The 27,606-nt window shown below is 45.7% G+C and overlaps 1 protein-coding gene across 3 annotated transcripts in view; it reads right to left on the reverse strand.

Moving 5' to 3' along the window:
* Nucleotides 1-27,606, reverse strand: part of NEDD9 (neural precursor cell expressed, developmentally down-regulated 9) — a 190,987-nt gene that overhangs the window by 38,731 nt on the left and 124,650 nt on the right. For 2 of the 3 annotated variants that reach the window (XM_006057766.4, XM_044927047.2), the window contains exon 1: nucleotides 16,370-16,571. The exons of the other annotated variant lie outside the window; for it this stretch is intronic. In XM_006057766.4, the coding sequence (XP_006057828.3) occupies nucleotides 16,370-16,381 (12 nt within the window). In that variant the 5' untranslated portion in view covers nucleotides 16,382-16,571. Of the gene's footprint in view, nucleotides 1-16,369; nucleotides 16,572-27,606 lie in introns of those variants that run through there. 3 annotated transcript variants of the gene reach the window in all.

The following is a 27,606-nucleotide window of genomic DNA, read 5'->3' on the forward strand; positions in this document are numbered from 1 at the left end:
CCCCTCGACTGCCAGGCAAGCCCCTATTTTTTTCCCCCTGTCATTTTAGTGGTCATGTTCCAAAAGGATCTCTCTTCTTTCTGAGCTCGCTCTCTACAGGACATCTCATTCATGCCGATGGCATTTAAACACCCAGGTGACACTCAGATCCACAGCTCCAGCCTCGATATTCCCTCTGCTCTCCAGTCCTGTACTTCCCATCGTCTAGTGAGTATCTTCACCTCACACCCAAGTGCCAAACCCCCCTTCTCCTGGTCTCTCTCATTGAACAGCAGGCACATAGCTGCCCAAGACTGGAGCCTCAGAGGTTTGCTGAGTCACTCCACAACCCGAACCCCAATCAGCTGGGACCTGCTCGTCCTCCTCACTGCCGCTCCCTGCTCAGGCCACCAGCGACTTTTTTTTGGTGGGAAGGGAAGAGAGGGCAGGTATGGCAACTGCTTCCCAACTGGTTTTCCTGCATTCAACTTCTTCCCACCTCCAAACCCATCTTCCACATCACCAGAAGAGTTCTCTTCCCAAAGTTGTTTCCCTTTCTAGTTCTTGGTGATAGCATTTCTTGAGATCAAACCAGTCAATCCTAAAGGAAACCAACCCTGAATAAGGACTGGTGCTAAAGCTGAAGCTCCAATACTTTGGCCATCTGATTCAAAGAGCCAAGTCATTGGAAAAGACTCTAATGGTGGGAAAGATTGAAGGCAGGAGGAGAAGGGGACGACAGAGGATGAGATGGCTGGTTGGCATCATTGACTCAATGGACATAAGCTTGAGCAAACTCCAGGAGAAAACAAAGGACAGGGGAGCCTGGCCTGATGCAGTCCATGGGGTCAGAAAGAATCAGACACGACTCAGTGACTGAACAACAGACTTGTACCATCCCATTCAAGACCAAGAACTCCTTAAGTTCAGGGAGGCTGTTCTTCCTTGGGCATTTTCAGAACCAGTGTCTGAAACAAAATACACACTCATTGTGTTTGTTAACTTGAAATGGACTCTGATTATGGTTCTCTACAGAGAGGGTGAAATGGTTTTCTAGAGATGTCTGAGAGGTGTGCGGTGGAGATTTTCAAATGGACATGGGGAGATGAACTAACAGGATCAGAAAGATAAATGGTGCGTCCAAGTCACTAAGCCTCAGGGCCAGAGAATGTGGGAGGCGGCCGGCAGGAAAGCACCCGCCCCACCCTCTTAAAACAGGATGGGGTGCCTGCGTCTACTGCAGAAGCAAACAGGAAGGCTAAGAGGAGCCGGCCGTCCCCATCTGGTTAAATACAATGGTCTCTGTGAGAGAGCCTTTCTCTCCCTTCAGTGCAGCAACCTACATCTGGCGGTAGGTGACTGAGCACCATTCACGCTTGGCCAGAATGCTTGGCTTCTGTGATCCCCAGGTTCCCAGGCTGTGCCTGAGGACTGGGAAGAAGATGCCCGGCAGCATTACAGCAAGTACACGGAGCTCCAGACCACACTGGGTTTCCAGACCCGCTCTTGCCTGCCCTGCTACCAAAATGTCAAGAGAGCGCTTTACTCCTACTGCCAGGGAAGTGATCTTCCAAATACGGAGAGGTGTGACTTATAATTTCCATGACCATTTATGCTGTTCTCTGAAGAGAAGTGAGACACAATGGCTGGTGTGTCATCCTCCCTTCCCTCCCCCTACCCCGCCTGGACGGATAGCATCATCAATGGCCCAGCTTCCTCTTATTATTTGGCTTCGTTCTATATTTACCACACAGGAGCTCCTGCCAAGGCCTCGGGCTGCCACATTCGCAACAACGTGACTTTCCTGTGCCCAACCCCGCCCCCACCCCAAACTTTAGCCCTGGACTCCGGCAGGGACACGCACACAGAGCAAAGGAGGAAATGGCCATGGTCAAGGAAATCGGTCCCCAAGGAAGTAGCTGGGGGATGAGCGTGAGCGAGGTCGTTCTCGGGACACACGGGAGAAGAGCAAGACGATCTGGTGTCTTTAGTCTGCCGACAAAAATCAGCTTAGGTCTTTTCCATTACAGTTTATTATGAGATTTTGAATATGGTGTCTTGTAATAACCGATAAAGGAAAAGAATTTTAAAAAGAATACAGATACACACACCTATGTGTGTGTGTGTCCATGGGATTCTCCAGGCAAGAACACTGGAGTGGGTAGCCATTCCTTTCTCCAGGGGATCTTCCTGACCAACCCAGGTCTCCAGCATTGCAGGCAGATTCTTTACCATCTGAGCCACCAGGGAAGCCCTGTATGATCCTGTGTATATATATAGCTTCCCAGGTGGTGCTAGTGGTAAAGAACTCGTCTGCCAGCAGGAGACTCAGGAGTTGCCGGTTTGACCCCTGGGTTGGGAAGATCCCCTGGAGGAGGAAAGGGCAACCCACTCCAGTATCCGTGCCTGGAGAATTCCATGGACAGAGGAGCCTGGCAGGCTACAGTCCATAGGGTTGCAAAGAGTCGGACACGACTGAAGCAAGTCAGCATGCACACAAGCATGTATATATGTATATATATATATATATTTTTGTCCAAATCACTTGGCTGCAGAGCTGAAACCTAACACAATGCTGTAAATCAACTCTACTTCAGTCAAAAAAAAAAAAAAAATCAGCTCCAGTCTGAGAGCCATCAAACCACTTTGGCTTCCTCCTGCTCTCATCTTTAGGATATAGTGGGATGTGAAATTTCCCCAAAGAAGGACTCAGTCATGGTCCAAAACCCTGGATATCTGCAAGTGTCTGGGTTTTGATTCTTGGAATACTTGGTTTAGACCTGGATTCTTTCATCAGATGACATCTGGAATGTTGAATTTTTTAAAGAGCTGAATCCTTTGGAGATTAAGTAGTAGATACAGAGCTTTCAGGTTTAGGAGTCGTAAGATATGATGCAGAGCGCATATAAGGTTTTTTTCTCAGCAATGTTTTTCCATTGCAACCTGACACGCTTTTCATTAGGTGCCCTGAACCAGCTGCAGAAGGGCAGTGTGACATCCCTAGAGGTGTCTAGGAATACTAGTCCCTAGTCGTGTTTCCTGACCTCTGGGGACAGTGTCCACCAAAGGTTCCTCTGCACCGGGACCAAATTTCAATGATTTACATATCCTGGAAAGTGCTTCTGAACCCCTATGATGACCACAAAGCTCACACCAGTGTCTTGGGCTCTCTCTGAATAGTCATGTCATCTACTTGGCCCCAAGTTAATGTTAATTCCTGAATGGAAGGTGCTTTTAAAAAATGTAGCCTCGGGCATTCGTCTCCCAAAGGTGCTCTTTGACCTGCAGTGACCCTGACATGCATGGTGCGGCTGTGCCCTGGGAATGGTGGCCCGGGAGGCGCCCAGGTTTGGTTCCTTCCATGTTGGCCTGCTCCACTTTGGTGAGGGATGGCTCAGAACCCAGCATGACTTTGTGGTTCACAGACCAGAGGGGCATTAGTTCTTGAGAGCCAGTGAGAAGACAGATCTGACGCTCACTGTAAACCTGGATATTTTTAATTAATTTATTAATTTTTGGCTTCCCTGGCTCTTTGTTGCTGCACGTGGGCTTTCTCTAGTTGCGGAGAGCGGGGGCTACTCTTGGTTGCCATGCTGGGGCTTCTCATTGTGGTGGCTTCTTTGGTTTCGGGGCACAGGTTCTGGGCGCATGGACTTCAGCAGTTGCAGCATGCGGGCTCAGTAGCTGTAGCTCTCAGGCTTAGCTGTTCTGAGGCCTGTGGAATCTTCCCAGACCAGGGATCGAACCTGTGTTCCCTGCATTGGTGGGCGGATTCTTATCCACTGTGCCACCAGGGAAATCCCAACAAATCAGGGTATTTGGATGTCAGAAGGATTTTTCTATGTAACTAGATTTTGTAACATGATATGGAGAGCAGAGTTGAGATTAAAGAAGTGGTTCTCCAAGTGCTGGCTTTCTGCCTGCCCTAGAACGAATGCTATATATTCACCCCTGATTTTTGAGGTCGATGCAGGACAGAAATATCCACACGCTGGGACCTGTTTACCAAGAAACCAATGGTGGCTGGGAGCAAACCCTCTGCTTCAAATAAGAAAAATGGCAAACAGGTTGTCGGGTGGTGTGGGTGTGTGTGTGCAAGTAAGTGTGTGACTTCACAGCCAACTTCTATTACTTCTTGGCTGGCTGTGGGGGATGGATTTGATTGCTGACATTAATTGAGAAACATAAATCAGCTTTTGCTCACAAGTTTGATGATATACATGTGTCTTTATGAGCTCAATTCTCTGCTCTTTTGTGGTTTGGGGATTTTTCTCGGGCAGCTCCTGAGGGTCTGAAAGAAGGTGGGAGAACACCCAGGTTTCTGTAGGTACTCAGAACCAGTAGTCACCCATGGCCCGACCAGACCCACCAGGCTAGAATTTTAGACTAAGAAGGGATCCCAGAGATCATTCTAGCCCAAGCTTCTTGTTTTACAGCCCAGAGGGTCTCCTATTAGATAAGCAGCAGAGCAGATTTAGCATCTGGTTCCCCTCCTAATCTCGGATTTTTTTTCCTGCTGGACTAGGGTGTGCTTCCTGAGAAACTTCTCCATCTTAGAATTGAGTACCATTGCTGTTAAGCCTCAGAATCTGTAAGCGTTTGTCCCAGGTTGCCTGGTTTTGATAGATTTAAGCATAGTGTATTGGCGAAGGATCAAAACCACGGGGCAGGCACAAATGCTTTTCAGGGTCTGTCCCTAGATAAATCTGACAGGCGCCATATAATGATGATGGCCTGACACCCACTCACCCAAAAGATAGGTTTTATTAACAGCAAAACAACCATCTGGACTTCAGCCAACATTACAATGTTGGCACCAAATGACTTCTATTTGCCTGTCTAGACAAATCCCTCTAACATTCAGGTACTTGGGGAAGTGAAATGAAAATTAAGTCATAAAGGAGTAGGAGACTCTAGTCTACAAATATTACAATATAATTCCCCCCAACTGTATTATTTCCCAACAGTCAAAACACACAAGTTGTAACATCTAATAAAGCATATTTGAAAGAAGGGAAAGATCTTCCTATTTTCACATGCCCATCTATCTTATCTTCCTGCATCAATGTATGCAATCCCCAAGGTATGAAGTTATAGCTAAACCCATGAATGCGTATATGTACACATGCTACCAACCTTTGCCTCCCAGCCAGAACACAGCTGATGCAACTTGGGTGGCACCCCTCACTGGAACCCTTAGATGACTCCTGACCTAGGTTTCATGCCTGGTTGTTATTCTCCTACTGAATTTCTGAAGTCCTCAAAGAGTTTAAAAAAAATGGATTTGTATACTTGGCTGAGCGGTTATATACAATCACATACTGTCAGCACTGCATTTGCAGAGTTGCCTCAAGAAAGAATCTTTAGATGCTGGGAAGCTAATCTTAGCTTCTCAGTTAGAAGAGAAAGGAGAGATGGCAGGAGCAAACGGAGGTGAAGAAGACCTCCAAACGAAACTGATGAAGCTGTTCAGTGGCCAGGGACACAGACAAGCTCCTACGTGTATAAAGGATGCACTGGTTTATGAAAATAAAATAGTTTTCTTCAGAGTCCATTACTCATGAAGCATGCATTTAGAATGCATGGGCCTGGAAGAAAGCTATTGTATGCACTTTTATGTTATATATTGCATCTACAATAGGAAGATTATTAGGAAAAGGAAGCCAACAGAAGACTTCAGAGAGCTCGGCTGGCCTTAGAGATGGTCTGATGGTTTTACACGTGACCTTATGAGGCCCCATGCTTCTTAGTACCTTGTGGTATTCCCTTGAACAAAGTGGGGCTAAGTACGTAAGAGGGAGCTTCCTTTTGGTTACGAACTGTTACATGAAGCCCAACTTCAGTCATGATAAAATGATGGCAAACCGTTTTATGGTTGTATTTTTGTGCTTCTATCCATAAAACCACTGAGGCAATTATTTTTAAGCAGAAGGAGGTAGGAGAGATTACAGCAGTGATTTTTCACTACCGGGGATTTTGTTCCCCAGGTGATACGTGGCCACGTTCAGAGACATTTTTGGTCGTCACATTGTGTGTGCGCGTGTGTGGATGTTACTGGTAGCTAATGGTCAGAGGCCAAGGATGCCGCAATGCACAGCACAGTCCCCACAAGAAGGAATTATCCACCCTAAATGTCAGTAGGGCTGAGGGGGGGAAACCCAGACAGAAGGATGCACGCGACATTACTAAATCGATAGAGTCCAATCTCGGTCCTCATCTTGTCAGACTAATGACAATGAATCACTGCCTTTTGTGCCTCTGTTTCTCCATTTGCAAAATGGGGATAATGAATACGTTCTTTATAATAACATCAAGAGGAGTCATGAAATTATATATGCAAAACACTCTGATTTCTTCAGAAGAAAGGGTCTCTATAAAATCAAAGCACAGTTATGATTACTGCACTATTATGAGCTCATGAAATTGCATCTTAAGAACTGTACTCCTCCCCCTCAAAAAAAAGAAAAAAATTCCTCCAGGGAAAGAAAACAAACCAGAATGATCTCATCATGATTACACCTGCCACACCAAAAAACAGACACAGTTCTGAGAAGCTAAATTCTTTCCCTCTAGCAACGAAGTAAGCTGCGTCTGTAATTAAGATCTTAATAAGGGAGGGCGGGAGGCTGGATGTAGATGCCGCAGGCTCTGAATCGCAGAGCCATCCCGCCAGGTTTCAACAAGAACAATGGAAACAAAGCCCGCTCACTGCTTCGTGCTCTCTCAGGAGTTCTCCGCACGGTCCGTATTTCAAATCGGTCTTGCCTTCATTTCTTCACTTCCACAAGGAGAAAGAAAAGAACCATTATTTACAAGTAAATGTGTGTGTGTGCTCAGTCGCCAAGTCGTGTTGACTCTTCGTGACCCCAAGGGCTGCAGCACTCCAGGCTTCCCTGTCCCTCACCATCTCCTGGAGTAAAATGTGATGTTGTAGATATTATTTAGAAGTAAATTATGAAAGGTGTGCCAGAATCTACTTTAGGAAAAAAAGCCCCTAGGCAATTTTCTGATAAAAAGCTGGAAAAAGTCAGATAGAAAGCTGACCTAAGGCAAAAGGGATAATGCCCTGGACAGCCGATTGATCTTGGGAGCAGCCTGTGTTTAGTGTCCGTAACGACCACGTGTAAACTTCCCAAGATGGTCCCCGTTTCAAATATCCTTCCCGGGGTTAGACCATCTGTCCCATGTTGGGGTCTGTGAAACATGGATATGTACCCACAGAAGGGAAATATATTTTAAACTAAAAGTAAAAGATAGACATCTAAGTATGTATCTTGTTAATGGATCTGCCTTGGTTGAATTTAGGATATAGGAGAAAAAAAGACAGGTAGTGATAAGAGTCTTGGATTTAGTCAATGCACATGTTCTCTCATTGGCAAGGAATCGAGATCTGTTCCAAGGGCATCCAGGCCTCTGTGGGACTGTCGAGCCATCCAACTTCACCGTGGACGCCCCTGGGCTAACTGTGCCCTTATCAACCCTTTCCTGGTGCTCACTGCACTTAGCAGCTCTGAGTGGGAAAGGATGGAGAATCAGAGAAGAACACAGAAGTTCTATCCCAGAGGAGCACTCAAGGGAAAAGGGACTGGTTTTCTGCCAGTGTTGTTTTGATGGTCCTGAAGCAGTGCTGGTCCTCTCAGCCACATTTCCTGCTGACTCTAAGTCACGCCATGAATGACGAGCAACAGCAAGCAAACAAACAAAAAACCAGTGACAACAGACTCATTGACAGATCACTGGCACGTCCTGGGAGGAGGCTGCAGAGCCTAGAAGTCCACTTCCCTGCCTCCGCAGTGTGCTGGCTTGGCTGGTTAAGGCTATTCGGGGGCCGAGAGAGGGAAGTCCAGCTCATTCTTTCAGTAGAGTGCAGAGCCTGGGAACAGAGAAGCCTGAGGCCTGAGTCAGCCCCATCTTCTGTGGGAGTGAGGTGCTGAGTTCCGGGTATCACGCTGACTACCACAAGTCAGTGAGACCATGGCTAATTCACACAAGGGACAGCGCTGGGTTTCCATATAACTAGAAGTTAGGAAAAATGCTGTCTAAATACACATTGCATTACTTAAATGGAAAGATCTGGTTCAAATCTTAGCTGTATATGCTGTTTGGTGATCACAACTTAGAGTTTCTCAAATAATCCCCTCTCCCCAACATGCACAACTAAGGGTAAAGGAAGGAATTAAACTTAAATTCAGAAGATGCTATTAAGCATTTTTGTGCCGTGCTTGCACTTTTACATATTCAGGGTTGCTCAATTTTTACTTCTGGTAAGTATAAACATCAACATTCCACATAAGGAACAACTTTGTAACATCTTATAACTATTACCTTGACATATTAGAAATACCAGGAGGAATTCTCATCTGCAATGTACATACCAAGATCTACAAAGAAATAAGATGTCTTCAAATCAGTAAACCCAGGCTTTGAATAGATCATGAACCACCTACCTAAATACCATTTGAAAGTGAAGTCTCTCAGTCGTGTCTGACTTTTTGTGACCCCGTGGACTGTAGCCCACCAGGCTCCTCCGTCCATGGGATTCTCCAGGCAAGAATACTGGAGTGGGTTGCCATTTCCTTCTCCAGGGGATCTTTCCGACCCAGGGATCGAACCCAGGTCTCCCGCATTGCAGGCAGACACTTGAACCTCTGAGCCACCGGGAAGCCCTAAATGCCATTTAGCACAATTCATGTACTAAGTTAATTGGGGAAGAGGCTGAGAGAAGGGACTAGTCATTTTTTTGTTTGTTTTAAAAAAGAATAAACTGGAATTTAGTGGTCCATGATGTGTGTGTGTGATCTCAGCTGCTCAGTCGTGTCTGATTCTTTGTGGCCCCATGGACTGTAGTCCACCAGGCTCCTCTGTGCATGGGATTTCCCAGGCAAGAATAATGGAGTGGGTTGCCATTTCCTACCCCAGGAAATCTTCCTGACCCAGGGATCGAACCCTGGTCCCTTGTGTCTCCTGCATTGGCAGGCAAATTCTTTACCATTGAGCTACCTGGGAATCCCAGTCCATGATGAGACCTAAGCATATGTATTTAAAAACACTCCACTGGCAGCTTTATTGGGTTGGCCCTAAAGTTCATTATATATGGAAGATATATGGAAAAACCCAAATGAACTTTTGGCCAACCCAATATTATCTCTATGACTAGCTGCCCCTCCCCAACCCCCACCTCAACCATGAAAAAATCACAGTCAGATTCCATCACTGCTTATACTTCCTGGGCAGTCTGTTCCACCTTCCTCAAAGTGCATGCCTGAATTCACCTAGGTCACACTGTCTGCCTTTTGAAAGAACTGCTCTTTCCAGTGCAAAGTGGAAAGGTTACCAACGAAGCATTTATATTAAAATGAAAATTCCTCAGGAAGACAGTAATGAGTGAGAGTGAAAAAGCTGGCTTAAAACTCAACATTCAAAAACCTGAGATCATGGCATCCGGTACCATCACTTCATGGCAAATAGAAGGGGAAACAATGGAAACAATGACAGACTTTATTTTCTTGGGCTCCAAAATCACTGCAGATGGTGACTGCAGCCATGAAATTAAAAGACACTTGCTCCTTGGAAGAAAAGCTAGGACCAACCTAGATAGCATATTACAAAGCAGAGACACTACTTTGCCAACAAAGGTCCGTCTAGTCAAAGCTATGATTCTTCCAGTAGTCATGTATGGATGTGAGAGTTGGACTACAAAGAAAGCTGAGTGCCAAAGAATTGATGCTTTTGAACTATGGTGTTGGAGAAGACTCGTGAGAGTCCCTTGGACTGCAAGGAGATCCAACCAGTCCATCCTAGAGGAAATCACTCCTGAATATTCATTGGAAGGACTGATGCTGAAGCTGAAACTCCAATCCTTTGGCCACCTGATGCGAAGAACTGATTCACTGAAAAAGACCCTGATGCTGAGAAAGATTGAAGGCAGGAAAAGAAGGGGGTGACAGAGGATGAGATGGTTGGATGGCATCACCGACTGGATGGACATGAGTTTGAGCAAGCTCTGGGAATTGGTGATGGACAGGGAAGCCTGGCATGTTGCAGTCCATGGGGTGGTAAAGAGTCGGACATGACTGAGTGACTGAACTGAACTGTAATGTTCCCCAGGCATGTGGAGTCCTCCTTTACTAGTAAGAAATCCCGCAGGGAGATAACTGGAATGTTCAAAGTAAATAAGATGGAGGTGGGGTTGTTGACAAAGTATAAACGGGTTTTTTTTTTTTAGGGGGACCCCTTTTCCATGCCCACGTTCTTTGTAATCATCCATTGCCTAGGTAACTGGTAGCTATTTTCTGCATTTTAAATTGAAAAGAGAGTATTTCTTCCCAGTGGCCCCATTTTGTTTATCTTGGCAAGGAGGCTTGGTAATTAAGTCTATACGTTACTGGAGGGCTGGGATACCAAGGGCTGGGATTTCAAACTAATTTGTTTAGGTTCCTTTCTAGCCCTAAAGTGATCTAAAAACAGATCATCAGCACCTCTAACTTTATACCTCTGTCACTCTGACCCCAGAAGGATAAGGGATGTGGTTTATCCCAGGCCCTACTCACCTCCTGTATCAAATCCACCTTTGATACTTTAGTCATGACTTTTCTCTTTTTTTCAGTAAGATTTTTGTTATGGAAAAACAATTCTAGTGAAGGTTTTCTCTTACATTTTAACCTATATAGTCCGTCTATCAATATACCTATATATGAGTATATTCTGAATATTTTATATATCTTATAAATGCATCATAACATAGCTGCCATTTTTAAATGCCTACTATGTGCTAGAAACTGATGATTTTCAAATATTATATCCTTACAACTATCTAATGAGACAGGTATTATTACTCCCATTTTATAAATGAGGAAATGGAGGCTTGCCTAAAATTATACTGTTAAAAAGCAACAAAAGTGAGATTTAAAACAAAATCTATCTTCTTTCCAATAGGCCATATGGGGAAAACTCTTTTAATAGCTATTTGTGTATTTCATGTAATCCAACATTCAATTCAATGTTTGCTGAGTACCTACTATGAGCAAGGGCCTATAACCGCAGGAATATCAAATCTTATTAATAACAATGAAGATACCAAAGCACTAATATATTAGCAAGTGGGGACACAGGTGTGTTGGTACACCCCTATGTCTGGCGTCTGCATTTCTACAAGACACAGCCAGGCCCATGGAATATTTAATAGTACTCGATTATCTTAACATAGGAAATAGGGTTTCGACATAATCCAAGTTTTGAGTCCACGATATCCTTTCAACATCTGTTGGGCATCTACTTATATAAGGAGAGCTGGGGCCTGCTAGAATTGTCTATTTCCAGTGGAGCCATGGTAAACACCTCCCCATGGAAAATATCTCGCTTCAGCTTTAGAACAATCCACGAGGCCAGATTAACCCTAGTTTGGTGGTGGTGGTGCGCACTCCCTCAGCCTTATCCGGCTCTTTGCGACTCTATGGACTGTAGCCCGCCAGGCACCTCTGTCCATGGTGATTTCCCAGGCAAGAATAGTGGAGTGGGCTGCCATTTCCTCCTCCAGGGATCTTCCCAACCCAGGGATTGAACCTGAATCTCCTGCATTTCAGGCAGATTCTTTACTGCTGAGCCACCCTACCAGATAAGAAAGCTGAGGCTCACAGAGCTTAACTTACCCAAGGTTACAGAGCATCGAGTCACAGGAAACAGAAATGCCTTTCACCAGACCCCACGCTCTACCTTGCCTCTACTGCAAGAACACCTAAAACCCCGTCCAGGCCACAACACACAGAAGATCCTGGATCATACTTTTTATTCAAGGACTTGCCTATCAATCTGCCTCTACACACAGATAAAGGGTGAGTCTCTCATATTGAGTGGGGCTTACCTGAAGCTGGAAAGCCCCAGTGGGCAGCCTTGGTGAGTTCCAGGTATCATTTAGATAGTGATTTGATTGAAAGGGGTTAATGAGTAAGGCAGTGCTAACAGAGTAGGGCAGAGGTGAAAAACAGAAAGCCTATTGTAGAGATGATAGGCGACAAAGGCTTAGGCTTCTGATTATTATATAGAGTGGATGGATGAGGAGACTTGACTTCTAGCAAGTACAGACGAACCAAGTCACACAGGCACAAAGAGACAGGAACCAATGAATGGGAGCAGCAAGGGACCACGATTTTCCACAGCAGACTCAGAAGAGGGGAGGAAGATAGGGGTACAGAGAGCGCTTTAAGTATGTCACGTCTGTGTGGGTGGGGGGAGGTCAGCCCTGTAGAAGTCTGGTACTGGAGAAGTATAATGGATGCTTGAATGAAAAAAATGAGAGACGATGAGGTCATTAAGGGCACAAAAGGGGAGGGAATTGGCAAAGAGGCTTGAAAAGTAGAGAGGAAGTTTCTTTAGAAGTCGGGGGCAGGGGTGCAGACAGGAAGCCGCTGATGAGTTCTTAGAAGAGGACCGATGTACATCCCAGCAAAGAAGGGGTGCTTAAGGAACCTTTGTTACATGCATCTTGCACACTTGGTGCTCTCAGAACACCTTCAGTCTCATAAAGACTTTGATCTCCAAGTAGGTAAGTCATTTAGCTCTGAAAATGGGCTTGCTCAATCAGTGAAACAATACATAAGAAAAGGGTTAATTTTTTCAAAGCATCTTTTGTTGCTTTGAAAGCTCAGATGGGATTTAAAAAAGAGGCAGGGGGCAGGGTATGCAATACACCATTCAGAAGCATATAAAACATTTAAAATCAAAATGGCAAAGCCAGGAAAGAATCAGGAATTACATATAGACTGTAAGTAAATATGCTGACTAAATGGAAGACACTGGGATCACATATTCTCCAGCCACTCTGAGAAAATAAAAACATTTCCAAAGTCCCCTTGAAAGCTTTTCTTTAGTACGCACTTTCTGCTTTCCCTAACCTACCTTACCCATGTTCAGTCAGAACCTAAGAATCTGGACTTCAGAATGTAGTTTTCTTATTTGTAGTTTAAGCTTCATCTGTAATTTTCTTCAATCAAAACATTCAAGAATGAATTTGTTGAATGGCAGACTAGATAAATAATTTAGAGTTTCAGTGTAGGCACACAGGATACAGAAATTTGGCCAAGCCACAAAAGCTGCTCAGCTATTAGAGATCAAACAGGCCAGGCCTGTGGGGCACTTACCAGGCCTGGGCCTGCACAAAGTGGGCGGGGCCTCTGCTCAAACACAGCTGTGCATCCACCTCTCAATTACCCTCCTGGCAGAAAGTAGCAACAACCCACCCCCAGACCCTCAGGAGGGAGGCCTTCACTGAGCAAGCCATGGCCACTGAGGCATTGCCCCCTCACCCACCTCCAGTATTTCAGAACATGCTGTGTATATTCAAAGGAGCTTGGGGAAAATTCTTAATAAATGAAGCCCCCATAATTTACTGATTAGAGAACTCCAGAGGGCATCCTTTAAAGTGCAATGGAACCTTAAGTGCATATGAGAGTAACTGCTCCCTTCCTATGAACAAATAAAAACACATACAATGTAACCAAAATAGACGATATAGGCTAGCCCCCCCCCACAAAATTCACCAAAGTAATAGCTTCTAATAGCTTGCATTCCTCGGTGCTCAAGATGACTGTAAATGCATAGCTGGCTGACTTGGAACTATGTGTAAGTTCAAAATGAGTGGAAGCTTGGTTGTTCTCTCGTTATGATCCCCAAAGTAGCCAAACCAGATAATCTGGTTAAAAAAAAATCTTATAGTGACTGGATTATAAATCTCTCAGTAGCATTTTTAAGTCTTGACTGAGCTAAATTTATTTTGTTTAGAGCAACAGAGTATCTAAAAGGTAATTCCCAATTCCAGGGTTTTACAATCTAATAATTATCTGGTTTTACTGCCTAAGTGGCTTCAATGAAGTAACTGCCAGACATTCATTTCACTTTGCTTTGTAGAGGCACTGTCCTAAAAAAAAACAACAAAAAAAACCTATTCTGCAGGGATACTTTGAATGACATAGAATCTTGAGCTACATGGGAGAAGAAAAAGCAGTCACACAGGACATTTTAGGAGGTCATAGATAGTTCTTTCTTTAATAGTTGTTTAAAGTCACAAGTTCTGGGGCCAGATCACCTTGGTTCAAATTCCAGCTCTGCTCCTTTCCAGCTGCGTGGTTTGGGATAAATTACCTAGCCTCCCTGAGCCACAATTTCCATATCTGAAAATGAATATAAAGTATTAACACTACCTCATGGAGTTAATTGGGAAAGCTAAATATGACAATCCTGTATTGTCATGGTGAGTCTTAAAAACTGTTATTTATCATTCCTCTACCTTTGTGTCATCTCCTCTACTTATAATAACAAAATCTTCTCCTGAAACAGTCCATTATTAACTAGAGAGAAAATAGGCTTTATAAGAAAGGGAAAGTAGATTGCTTCAGCTATTGGTTCCGTTTATAGTCACCACAAGGTGTCAATCTGTCATTTGGTTAGCTGGGGAAGTCAGAAGTTTTGCTGGTGAAGATGCCCACAAGCTAATAAAAATCATATCTTTACAGCATTTGGCAGGGTGTTTGATGCTGGGAAGACCCAGCAGAGAGGCAGGGTTTCCCCATGAATGCCAACCACAGCTCACATCATCAGCTGCCATGATGTTTTCTTTCCACAAAATAAAACTAAACACGATGAGGTCACTGAATAAAAGTGACTTTAGACTTTTTGTCACTTTCCAGGTTGCAGTACTCTATGTTAAAAGCAGCCATTTATGCTTTCCAATAATAAATGCAGGAACACATTTTCTCTCCCACAACACCCCCCGCCCCATCCCTCCAAGGCTTTTACGAATATAAAGACATTTAGAATAGGAAGAGGAGGGCAAAGATTCACTGAAGGCTAAATAATATCTGGGGACTTAACATTAGTGATAGACTATCATTGTTCTAAATAAAGAAACTGCGTAAATACCAGTGAACCATATCAAGAATGAGAGCTTTCCTGCCAGGTAGAAGGATCTGCCTCCGGTTGTATCCTAACGTCAAAAATACTAAGAATTTTCAGGATTATCCAGCTCTCTGATCTTTCCTATTGAGGCAGAAAATGGAAAGCTGATAGTTGTGATAACTGATGCCCCTGCCTTCAGAGGGTTCTAACCTTTTCAAGGAGAACTATAACTCATGCATCACAATAGATACTTTCAACAGTTAGACTTAGAGCTATTGAACATGATTTATAGCTTTTGAATAAAAGGCTTATCACAGAGGTTAGCCAGTGGCTATCAGCCAGGACTGAGGATTTATAGCCTCACATTTAAAAAAGGATGAGCCAGAAGCTAGATATTCAGAAAGAAGGCAAAGCAATCCTGCAGGTCAGACAGGTAATTCAAATTGCCAATCCCCAAGCATAAACACCTTGCCAAAACGCATTTCAATAGCAGAATATTTGTTTAAACGTGCTAATGTAACAATAATGCTCAGTCTCTTTCTCAGTCCTGTGGGACTCTTGGCGACCCTTGGGACTGCAGCCCTCCAGGCTCCTCTGTCCATGGGATCTTCCCAACCCAGTGATTGACCCTGTGTTTCTAGGACTTGTCTATTCCAGAACAGAAGTAAGTGTTCATCCTCCAAGGAAAATTCACTTTCAATTGCTTGCAGTCAGCTCTGAATAGGGGTTCTGGAAGCTGCTAGCCTGGTTAGATAGAGGCAACGTAGATAAAATAGTATATTCTAAATAAGCTATAATCCTTTTGCCAGGAATAAACACACAAATGCATGGGAAAACAGGCTACTGAGCGTCCTAACACTCAAAATTTTGAGTTTCGGAGACAATAAACTGGCTGGAGCCTTCAGACCCTCTGTCCATTCAAACGCCATGAAAGTGTTTCCAAGAAATAGCATATACTCAGTTGGTTCTGAATCCAACATCCTTTATGGGTATCAAAATCCTCCATCATCAGCTGTATAATAGTACCTGGAGACTTTAACTTCTCCCACTAAAATTATATATGGCAAACTGCTTCCCAAAGCGAACGCTTTAATGCAAAGGATGAAAACTGCTTGAAAATAGCCAGCCTGAGAGACTCAGCACTTTTGATTCTTCTCTTACTACGGCTCCGGGGGGTGGGGGCAGTGGAGGCTAGGCCCCGGGAGCCGGGAGTCCTGAGCCCAGGCGCGCTCCCCTTGGAGTTAGACGCTCTCCGATCTGCAGTGACTGCCATACCCCGGCGCCAAGACCTAGACTGACGCCGGGGAACTTGCAGCGGGGGTGGATTGGGCGCGCTGCGAGCTCCCGGCGTAGGTCTCGGAGGCTGGATCTCTGCCTGCCTGCTTGTCTGGCAACCCGGTGACCCATCTCAGAACCCTTCTGGGGACACAGCAGAGGAGTTGTCACAGTGGTGGACACACAACAAATACAGAGAAAGCTTCTGCAGAAGTCACTGTCTTACCTTATACTTCATCTCGGCAGCGGTGAACTGAGCCGTTTTCCTGCACTAGTGAGACGGCATTAAGCACCGGCGAGCCCGCCCCTCCATCGAGCGCTGGGCTTAAATGCAAGCGAGGACCGCCGAGCTTCGGGCCGCTTGTCCGCGCAGCGCCGACCTCCGGCGCCGCTCAGCCCGCCCAGCCTCTGAGCTCACTGTTTTCGTCCGGGCCGGCAGAGCACGGAGCTCGTTTGCATACCGCCTCGCCATTGGCTCGGGGGCCAAGGTAACGCGGACGCCCCGCCCACCCCGAACTCCTGGAAACTGACAAAGAACTTGTAATGCGATCATTTATTTTTACATTGTCGGAGAGGGTGGAAAAGAAACTCGGGAACCTTCCCGGAACCTTACCAAACCTTATACTTCATCTAACCCCTAACTTCTACCAAAACCCTGGGAAGAGGAGATGAACTATTTAACATTTTTTTTAGTTTAATCCAAATTTTAAAGAAAAGGAATTCACAAAGCAGTCTGACAGCCGTGCGTCCTGTGACCTAGCAACTCCTTCATAAATCCATTTCATTCCAAAGCCATTCACCTCACAAGCTCTACATGAAACGAACTCAGGGAACAAAAGGTTTTCTGTCTCCGGGGGCCCCTTTTTACTAACTACCCCTGCTGATATCTCTCTCTCTCCTTTTCTCTCCTCCCTCCCCTTCCTTTTGTGGCTGTTTGCTTTTTGTGTGTGTGTTCTTTTCAGTGTTCAAAGTACTTGCAGTGTCAGTCTGCAAGGCGACGGAATACAATTCTCCCTCAGTGAAAGGGAACTCTGGAGCTGGGCACCAGGGATTCCCTGGTTGGCTTCTCACCGGGGCCTCGGGGAGCTGAGGGGTCAGCCGCATTCAGAGACCTCCTCTGGCTTTGCAGAGGATAAAGCTGAGCTGTGACCTCTCGGATGGGGCTGGCCAGTGTGCCCGCCCCATACATCATCACTGTTCACCAAGTACTGCGTTCTTTGATGGCTGGCATTTCTAGTTCCAGCTTTGAACACTGCAGTTTTTCCTTCTGACCTCTCTCCTGAAGATGACCCATTAACCCACCAACACTTATTATCTGGGGAACAAGGACAAAAAAATGCCTGCTGTTTGAGAAGCCTAGTTAAAAAGACCAGTCTTCTCTCACTGACGCAGGGAACATTTGGTTCAGCTTCATGCTTTCTATAGAGAGAAAGATCACCCAGGAGAGGACAGAAATGGCCACCTTCAGCAACTCTTCTGAGGCGGTGGAGCGGTGAGGGGAAAATTCCTTTTCATGGGACCTCAGGATTGAGACTTGGTGAATATAGACAATGGCTGTCCCTGAAAGGGATGGACTCCAACCAGACTACATGACTCTGATGGAAAAACTCAGCCCTTTAGTTTTTTTTTTTTTCCTGACTGGGTTGGATCAGAATCAGTTTGATTTTTTTCCCTTCCCAATTCCCAGTGGATTAAAATTCTACTTTTATGAGCTAAGCAAAAAAGTACAGGAGAGGAGCTGTCCTACAAAAGGGGTCTCCGGAAATAGGGCTTACAGTTCAGACCACAGTTTAAATAAGGCACCTATTCCCTGGACAGGACGCCCCCACCCCCCGCCCCCAACCCGGCTCAGGTGGTCATGACAAGGTTGACTCACCATTTTGGACCTCCACTAGGCCTCTTTCCCTCATTTAGCTTTAGAGGGAAAATGAGCCTGAGTGATTTTGCAAGGTCCTTCTGAACACACATTAAGCATGCAACATATGACACTGCCATGGACAGAGGAGCCTGGTGGGCTATACAGTCCATGAGGTCATAAAGAGTCGGACACGACTGAGAGACTAAACAACACCATACTATCAACACACGGCAGGGACCTTCCTAACAGTCCTACAGACACTGGACAGTCGCTAGCTTGCAGGAAATTTTTCTTCTGGTGTCTGCCTGGATACGTCACAGGCCTTCTCATCTGTACGATGACGAGTCTTTGGCCTCCAGGAGATCTACATAACATTCCTTTGGCTTCCTCAGCAGTAAAGCTGAATCACCTTTTTTGTTTGATGAGCATCATTGAATAGTGAACACGATCTCACCTCGTTTTAATGCTTTCAAACAGTTTCCCAAAGCATAGCTAGGGCTTTTTCATTCTCTAGGTAAAAAGTTTAACTCACCCCAAGTGGCTCTCCTGCTTTCCTATTGCTGTCCTATACAGAATATACCTGAAAACCTACCTGAAGTTCATTTCAAGGTGGTCTGAGTCACTGCCTTGTTAGTTACACATACATAAAAAAGCACAAAGGTGTTACAGTCCGGTAAACATGTGTTAGAATCTCAACAAATTTCTAACTTGCTAATTTTGGTGTTCTGAAATGTAAAATAGAGAATAATACCAACCTGCTAGGGCTATAATGAGGACTAAATGACATCATGTGGATAAAAGTGAATAGTATTTGGCACATAGTAAAAACATTAGTGTTACTCTGAAATTAAAAGATGCTTGCTCCTTGGAAGAAAAACTGTGACAAACCTAGAGAGCGCATTAAAAAACAGAGACATCACTTTGCCTGCCAAGTTCTGTCTAGTCAAAGCTATGGTTTTTCCAGTAGTCATGTATGGATGTCAGAATTGGACCATAAAGAAGGCTGAGTGCCGAAGAACTGATACTTTCAAACTGTGGTGTTGGAGAAGACTCTTGAGAGTCCCTTGGACTGCAAGGAGATCCAACCAGTCCATCCTAAAGGAAATCAGTCCTGAATATTCATTGGAAGGACTGATGCTGAAGCTGAAACTCCAATACTTTGGCCACCTGATGTGAAGAACTGACTTATTGAAAAAGACCCTGATGCTGGGAAAGATTGAAGGCATGAGGAAAAGGGGGCAACAGAGGATGAGATGGTTGGATGGCATCACTGATTCAGTGGCATGAATTTGAGCAAACTCCAGGAGACAGTGAAAGAGAGGGAAGCCTGGCATGCTGCAGTCCACAGGGTTGCAAAGAGTCAGACATGACTTAGCGACTAAACAATAACAATAAAACCTTAGGAAATGTTGCTTATTAGTATTATTTCCATTATTATTCTTTTAATATTAAATTTATTTTGTATTATTTTATGACTATATCATATAACATTGTAACATCATATACCATTATAATATCAGTATTCATGTTATATGATATACATACATTTAAAATGATTAATTATAACTATTATTACTGTTAGACTATTATCGATATTGTTAAGTGTGGTGGGCACTCAGAAGAAGCTGGAGGAATGTCCCCATCTCTGTGGCACCCCATCCCTGGGCAGCTTTCTAATTTAACAAACATCAATTCAGCACCTACCACATGCCAAGGGCTGTTCTGGGAAGGGAGGATACAGCAGTCCACATAAAGATCTTACTCTCATAGAGCTCACAGTCTGGTAGGAGTGGAGGACAACAGTTCAGAGAATATATTATACAATTTTGAAGTGGTGCATGCCATGAAGAAAAATATTGAGCAGGGAAAAACCACTAGAAGGTGGATTCTAGCAGGTTCCACCCTCATAGACCAGGGTGGGTGAGGGGTGTCTCATGTTAGAGATAATGGTCATGGAAGCCCCTCTAGGGAGTTGATATGGAAGCAGGAACCTGAATACTATGTAGGATCTGCTCCGAGATCTGGGGAAAGAACGTTCCGGACAGAGGCTGTGACCTACGGAAAGGGCCTGAGGTACCAGTGAGCTCGGCGCGTTCAAGAGCAAGCAGGTCAGTATGCTCAGAGAGGAGGACCCACGGGAGGGATGGAGAGGGTGGTGGCAGGGTTTGGATTTTTTCCTGAGTGTGACAGGAAGTCACCGGAGTGTCCTGAGCAGGGAAGCAAAGGATCTAGTCATCTCTGTTTTCACCCTTGGTTTGTGTAAATACTCATGGACAGCAGACTACTGAAATATTGAGCCTTTTCTTCATGCAACTTACATAGTGCTGAAACTGTTACTTTGTTAGCATCATCTGCCATGTTTCCTTTAAAACCCTTTGGAGAAACACAAATTCTCTCAAGGAAAGCAGAAACAGCCCCCTCCCAATCTACTAAGTGAGCTTTTGGATGCAGAAATAACTGTTTAAACTGTGCTGTATAAACACTGGCGATTGGTTTATGCAGCCACCCTCATTCTCCCTTGGATGGCTTCCTAAAGTGGTCCAGGCCCCCGGGCCTTGGACACTAACCTGTCTCTCAGCCTGTCAGTCTTGCCACCTGCCTGCCACCTCTGCCAAGGGCTCTGCCCACCCCCCACCAACCCCCACCCACCAGAAGCTCGTGCAGGCCGGAATGAGGGAAATGACACAGAGGCTGTCCAAACCATTTTCCAGCTGCCACTGGGCACTGGCGTGGATGCAACCAAAAGTCAGAGAGGATGCTGGAGGGAAGAGGTTCTTCCATCCACACTTGGGAGGAGCTCACCTGGCTTCTCTCTAAGAGTGAAGGGCAAAGTCAGAGCCCATGAGGGCAGGAAGCAAGCTAGTGAGTCACCCCGTCTAGCCTGGGGAAAGGAAGATGAAGCTGCCGCTCTGGGGGCGCCCTGCTCGAGGGGGATCCTAACCGCAGTAAGTGCTTTAGGTCAGTCTTCTGTATCTCCTGTCTGATTTATTCCAGCCACAACTTTCAGTTTCCCTGCCTGAAATCTCTCCCCGCTTCAGTCTATACTCCACATTGCCACTTGCTTAATTTCTAGAATACAGAGTCGATCACGTTACTACTATATTTAAAAGCCTTTAAAAATACTCCAGTGCCTTAAAAATAGAATCCACACGCATCGGCATGGACTATGATCCGAGCCCAGCCTCCCTTTCTGGCCTCATCTCCCATTGACATCCTCCACACGTTGGGACAGAGTAGGGGAGGGGGGCAGATTCACTGAATCTGAGCCGCTTGTACTGTCCTGACTTTACACAGACAGTTTCCTCTGCCCAGAATGTCCTCCCTTGCCTCTTCTGCTCTCCAACCCAGTCCCAACACTAACTCTTTTGTCCCGCGTCATCTACACCCCCACCCTGCCCACCTCGCCTTTTCAGAACGAATTCCTCCCTGCTTTTACTATGCCCCTATTGTGCTTGGACCATGGCCCTAGCAGAAGGCTCCTCCACGCTGTGTCCTGATGACTGGGTGATGTCTGGGTCCCCCGCTCCCAGGTGACCTGAGTTCCCTGCAGGCTCATAGCTTACAGGAGCTGAAATGCCTTCTGAATGAATAAGAGGACCAAGGCTTCTTAGAAGAATGTTGTCGACTTCAGGTTCTGCCTGTTGTTTAGGAGGAGAGGGAGGGAAACCCTTGTTTGAAGGTGGGACTGCTCTTTCCGTTTATTACATGCAGAGCTTCAGACCAGCTCAAGGCCTGCTCCCTGTCCTGGCTCTTGGATGCAGAGCAGTTGGATAACTACAGCTTTTTATATGACCTATGAGCTAAGAATAGCTTTTATACTTTTAAATGATTAGAATAAAATCTAAATAAGGATGATACTTCATAAGACATGAATCAATTATATGAAATTCAAATTGCAGTGTCTATAAACAAAGTTTTATTGGAACAGACACACCTGTTTGTTTACACATTGACTTTCAGCTGCAATAGCAGACTTGAGTAAGTGTGAGCAGAGGTGGTGAAAAGGGCAAAGCTAAAAAGGGAAAAATGTATTATCTGGCCCTCCAGAGAAAAAGTTTGATGACCCATGCTCTAGAACAGTGCAAGATACACCCATCCCAGAGTTCAGATTAATGTATAGATTCTTCCACATCTCCTGAGACACAATCTAGAAATACTCACTCTAGAGCCATGTTTTACCATTTCTAGTTTGATACCAGTTTTTTTTTTTTTTTTTAGAGTCTACATTATGCCAGAGTTATTTCAAAAAAATAATTGGCGGCAGCAACTTTTCAATTCCATAAGTCTCCAGAAACTTCTCATTGGGTCATTGGGAATTTTCTACCTCAGCCCACTGACCCCGGCTCATTCGGGGGTTGGTGCCTGGAAACTGTCCCAGGTTCTAGGCCCTGTCCTGGGCAAGTCACAAACATTATTTCACTTAATATTCACCTAACGAGCCCTAGTGAGGTGGGTCACAATATTTTAGGTTTACATGTAACAAAACGGAGACTTGGAGAGCTTGTTCAACTTACACAAAGGTCCAGGCAGGTAGGGGCAGGTCTGGCATGTGAACCCAGGCTTTCTGGCTCCTGGGTTTGGGTGCTACATGCTACCGGAGTCCTCTGTGCGCTTTGGTTATTTGATTCCCATTTGTGAGTTCAGTAAGTTAGCATCTCCATCCTAGTGGGACTAAGCCTAACTGAGGAACGAGTACAGTTCTCCAGTTGTGAATAAGGCTACTAGTGTGCACAAAAACACACACATCTTACTAACTTGTACTTTCAAGTCTGTGTGTGTGTGTGTGTGTGTGTGTGTGTGTGTATGTGTGTGTGTGTACGTGGTCCCTCTTGCCCAGACTGCCTTCCTTTCATCCTCTGCTTACCTAAATCCTGTCTTCCTTCCAGTTTCCACCCCATCTTCCTCATGGAACCTTTCCTACAAAGTCTCTTCTTTGTTGATCACCCCAACTCCCAGTGTCTGTCATCACCTACGGTCTGGGTCAGTGCTTCTCAAATCTGACCTTCCTTAAAAGCCAGTTGCGATATTTCCGTATTTACGTCAACAAAAGAAATTTGCAAGGCGTCTTAGCATACCCTCTTGATTGCAATTATTTATTATTAATTATTATTATTAATAATTATTGCAATTACCCTTTAGTAATCGCAATAAAGCATGAAATGCCGCATTGGTTAAGCACCATCATGCGTAACGCAGGGTGTCGTCTGGAAAGAAACTTGGAGAAACTGGCAGCTTAAGACATAAATGGGAAACCCAAGGACTCGTTACTAGTTAAAAACAAATCACAGCATCCTTTGTTTTCAAAATGACCAGTGCACCTTTGAAGCGCCAAGTCCAGCTGCAGCAGCAGCACCGAGCCGGCCGCTCGCACAGGACCCTTCACTCAGCTTTCTATGCACGTGAAAGAAAAAGAAATTTCATCCTTGGGGGGAAAAAAAACAGTTGTGGATGCTTTGGCTTCTCCCCTTTAAGTTGGATTCAGCAGGCCTGATGGGAGACCTTGGTACCTACACGTGAACAGAGATCCTCAGAGGATTCTACACACAGCCTTGTGCGTGGGGCATGTCATTTAGTGCTCAGTTACTGCCTGGTCCTGTTTCACCCTTGAAAATGCCTTCTCCACAGTGAGATTTTTAAGCAGCTTGTAGAAAAGGATGCCTTTCTGCAGCCGTGTAGGTCATTGCATCGCATTCTATGTCTTCTCAAAGCCCTATGTCTTGTCTGCGCACCAAGCCTTCACTGATGTCAATTTGGAAAAAAATGAGCTACTGTTCAGCAGGCAGGGGCAAGAACACTTCACACTCTAAGCAGTCACTGCCCCTCCCTCCCTTTTTTGTCTGGTTAGGGCTTCCCAGGTGGCTCAGTGGTCAAGGATCTGGATTATTCTGACCCAGGGATCGAACTTGTGTCTCCTGCATTGGCAGGAGGATTCTTTACCACCGAGCCATCTTGGAAGCCCTAGGCCCCTCTGAGTCCTTGATAAATCTTCCAAGAATACATGTAACACAGTGTTACTAACATGCTACAAAGACCCTTGTAAATGGATGATGGTTAATACCTTGACTTGATTTTTGAAAAACGTGTGCAACTGCAAAATTTCTATACATACAGAATACTGCTATTATAACTTGGGAGTAGTTAATTACTATCTTTCCCCTGGCAAAGAACTAAAAAAAAAAGTAACAGAATAAATTATATGTTAAGTAAATCCACTTAACTCTAGTGAAATATGACAAGAATTTGTGAGGCTCCATCTTAACATTTAGTATGTTCTTTATACGAAAGGATTTGGGGGAGTTAACTCAGGAGTGAAATGATAAGCAAAGTTAGAAACACATAATAAAGATTTAGGTTTATTTATCGTCATAAATGTACAAAGGCTTAGATTTCTATTATTTGTATGTATCCAGCTGGGCAGAGGAATGAAGTTCAGTGGGACAGAAGGAGTTTTTCACAGTAAAATTGTGCAGACTCCTGCCAAAGGCTCCCTCCTGTTTTCCCCAGCCTTGAGGTGTTCTGTTCGTGCACGCTTTAGTTTGTCCAAATAAACGATTTGTTATATGAAACTGTCATGGAAATCTCTTCTGCTGGTAGAAATTTGGACTGTGGGCTTTTACATAGGTCAAGGTGATCTGCCAAGACCAAATAAACAGACGTGCTGTGACTGGACAGAGGATGGCCGCTGCTCTTTCTGAAGGCAGGATCCAGCACAGTGATAACTGCTCCATGATGTGTATTCAACTGTTCTTGTTTAGTCACTCAGTCATGTCCGACTCTTTGCGGACTCACGGACTGTAGCCCACCAGGCTCCTCTGTCCGTGGGATTCTCCAGGCAAGAATACTGGAGTGGGTTGCCATTCCTTCTCCAGGGGATCTTCTTGACCCCAGGATCGAACCTGAGTCTCCTACATTGACAGATTATTTATCACTGAGCCACCGGGGAAGCCTAAGAAGGGACAAAGGCCCCATGGTTCCTTCTTGGTAACTTCTGTTCTTCCTTTGTATATTCTTAAATTTGAAAAGACTTCCTGACCCCTCCTTGCATCCGTAGCATCACTGTCTCTGTGCCCGGACATGAGAACACGGCGTGTTGTGCTAGAGCTCTGGCCGCCCCTTCTTACTCTCCCCGCGTTGCTCCCGTCCAGGTGCAATGGGCAGAGGCTTGTGGACGGCCTGCCCTACATTCTTGGGTGGGGCTGGATGCTCTGTTTCCGGTCGACTCCTGAGCTTTACCATTCTCTGGATGCATGCATGGGTGACTAAAAGTCACCCTTCCCATCTGGCATCCAGCGAGGCTCAGGGTGGAGGTAGGCGGAGAAGAATGGAGGGAACAGGGAAATGAGGGGGTTGGCACAGTGTTTCAAGCACAGAACAGTCACTTAACTGGAGACCCGGATAGATCATTTCAGCAGAGGCCAGAGAATGTCCAGCAGGCCCCGTCCCCAGGCATCTGACCCATCTGAGCAGACCCTGCCGGCCGCCAGCTGGCGCTGAGGAGCGGGGCCGAAGGAATCTGAGCAATGCAGGGCCTGGGGCTGGTGGGGGGTGGGGAGGAGGAAGGTTGTGGGGGGATGGAGGAATGCGCTGTTGAATCCAAGCTTTTGAAGAGTTTGATTCATTTTAGAGAGCAAACAAAGCGCTCCAGCTATCAGCGATCTTTTATTTTGTCTGCTGGAGGAATGCCTCTCCAGCGTGGGCCAGTGACTGGGCGGCGGTGGAGACACCGGCGTCCACCCTCGACAGGCTGGGCGAGTGTGGCCGGCACACTCTTTCCTGGCCACTGAGGCTGGAAAGAAACAGCAAGCAGCTCTCTTCTCCATCAGGAAAGCCAGGAGGAGCCCAGTGAACTAGCATGAGCAGGACCTAAAGGTTCACTCACAGCCCTGAGGTTTATAGATGCTAAGTAGCCGTTCCCTTAGCTTAAGTCCTGGCACCCTGAGATTTAGATCAGAAGGTATAGACAAGGGAGGGGAGATTTGCGAGGGTTTTCCAACTTTGATGGCCTGTGATTCTCACGATTCAGGCTCTAACCAGCCTAGGAAGCTCCTGGTCTTCGGAAGGGTGGAGGGTTGGGAGAAGCAGTCAGGCCGTGGCCCTCCTGTCCATAGAAGCTGGAGGCCATGCACTCCCTACCTTTAGATTTTCCCATCTCAAGGTTGCTCTCTGTCTTCAAAAGCCAAACCCCATGCAATCAGGTCACCAGGAAATGAAATCCTCCCACTTTACCTGACTTGAAGGCTTCCTTAGTGGCTCAGATGGTAAAGCGTCTTCCCGTAATACAGGAGAGCTGGGTTTGATCCCTGGGTTGGGAAGATCCCCTGGAGAAGGCAATGGCAACCCACTCCAGTACCCTTGCCTGGAAAATCCCATGGGTGGAGGAGCCTGGTGGGCTACAGTTCATGGGGTCGCAAAGAGTCGGACACGACTGAGCGACATCACATTACCTGACAGCTCTGTGCTTTCCATCCTCCCCATCAAAGAGGGGAGGACTCAGCCCCAGGACTCAGGTCCCCACCTCTCTGTGCTCCCATTCCCACCCCTGGTCTTTCAAATCCCCTTCTCTACAAGGATGTTCGAGCCTTCCTCATCCTCAACACAGATCCACGGTTCCTTGTTCAAAAACCTGGAGGCCAGGCGAGCTGTGGAATTCTGAGTATTTTAGCTTTTCAGGACCGATTTCACGTCTATTTGGCACGCAACAAAACTCCCAGTGGGACCCGGCCAGCACACTGCACGCAGACTCATTCATATTTCGGCAGATGTGTGAATGTTCGTATCAAGGTGGGTAAACGAGGAATATGTATCATGTTGAGCCAATCCAGGCAGGTTTTGCTGCCAAACAAGTCATGAAAGAATGCTAAATTTTTATACTTATAATCGTGGGTGAACAAACCTGGACCACCGACACATTCCGCAGCTTCTTAGACTCTCCTAGGCCACCCCTCCTGCCCCCGACTCCACGCACGCGCTCTGCTCTCTCTGTCGCTTGCTGCCACCAGACACTGAACCGCCCAGTCCCAGCCCCCTCCCCCTGGCCTCTGCCTCTGACACCCTCTCCACCCATCTGCATCCAGGCCGGTGTACCCCACGCACATGCTCCCTACTGTAAAATCGTGGCCTTTTCCATTCTCAAGCCATCAGGCCATGCTTAAAAATACATTACTGGAAAGACGGAATGAAAAAGACTTAGGAAATACAAGTCTTGCTTGTTGTTACTATCATGTTGTTGTTCAGTCCATAAGTCATGTCCGACTCTTTGTGACCCCATGGGCCACAGCACACCAGGCTTCCCTGTTCATCACTGTCTCTCAGTTCATGTCCATTGAGTCACGGATGCCATCCAACCATCTCATCCTCTGCCACCCTTTTCTCCTTTTGCCTTCAGTCTTTCCCAGCATCAGGGTCTTTTCCAATGAGTTGTCTGTTTGCATCAGGTGGCCAGAGTATTGGAGCTTCAGTATCAGCCAATCCAATGAATTTTTAGGGTTGATTTCCTTAAGGATTGGCTGGTTGGATCTCCTTGACGTCCAAGGGACTCTCAAGAGTCTTCTCCAGCACCACAGTTGGAAAGCTTCAATTCTTCAGCACTCAGCCTTCCTTATGGT

Source organism: Bubalus bubalis, chromosome 2, assembly GCF_019923935.1.
Source record: "Bubalus bubalis isolate 160015118507 breed Murrah chromosome 2, NDDB_SH_1, whole genome shotgun sequence".
NCBI classification, from domain to species: Eukaryota; Metazoa; Chordata; class Mammalia; order Artiodactyla; family Bovidae; genus Bubalus; species Bubalus bubalis.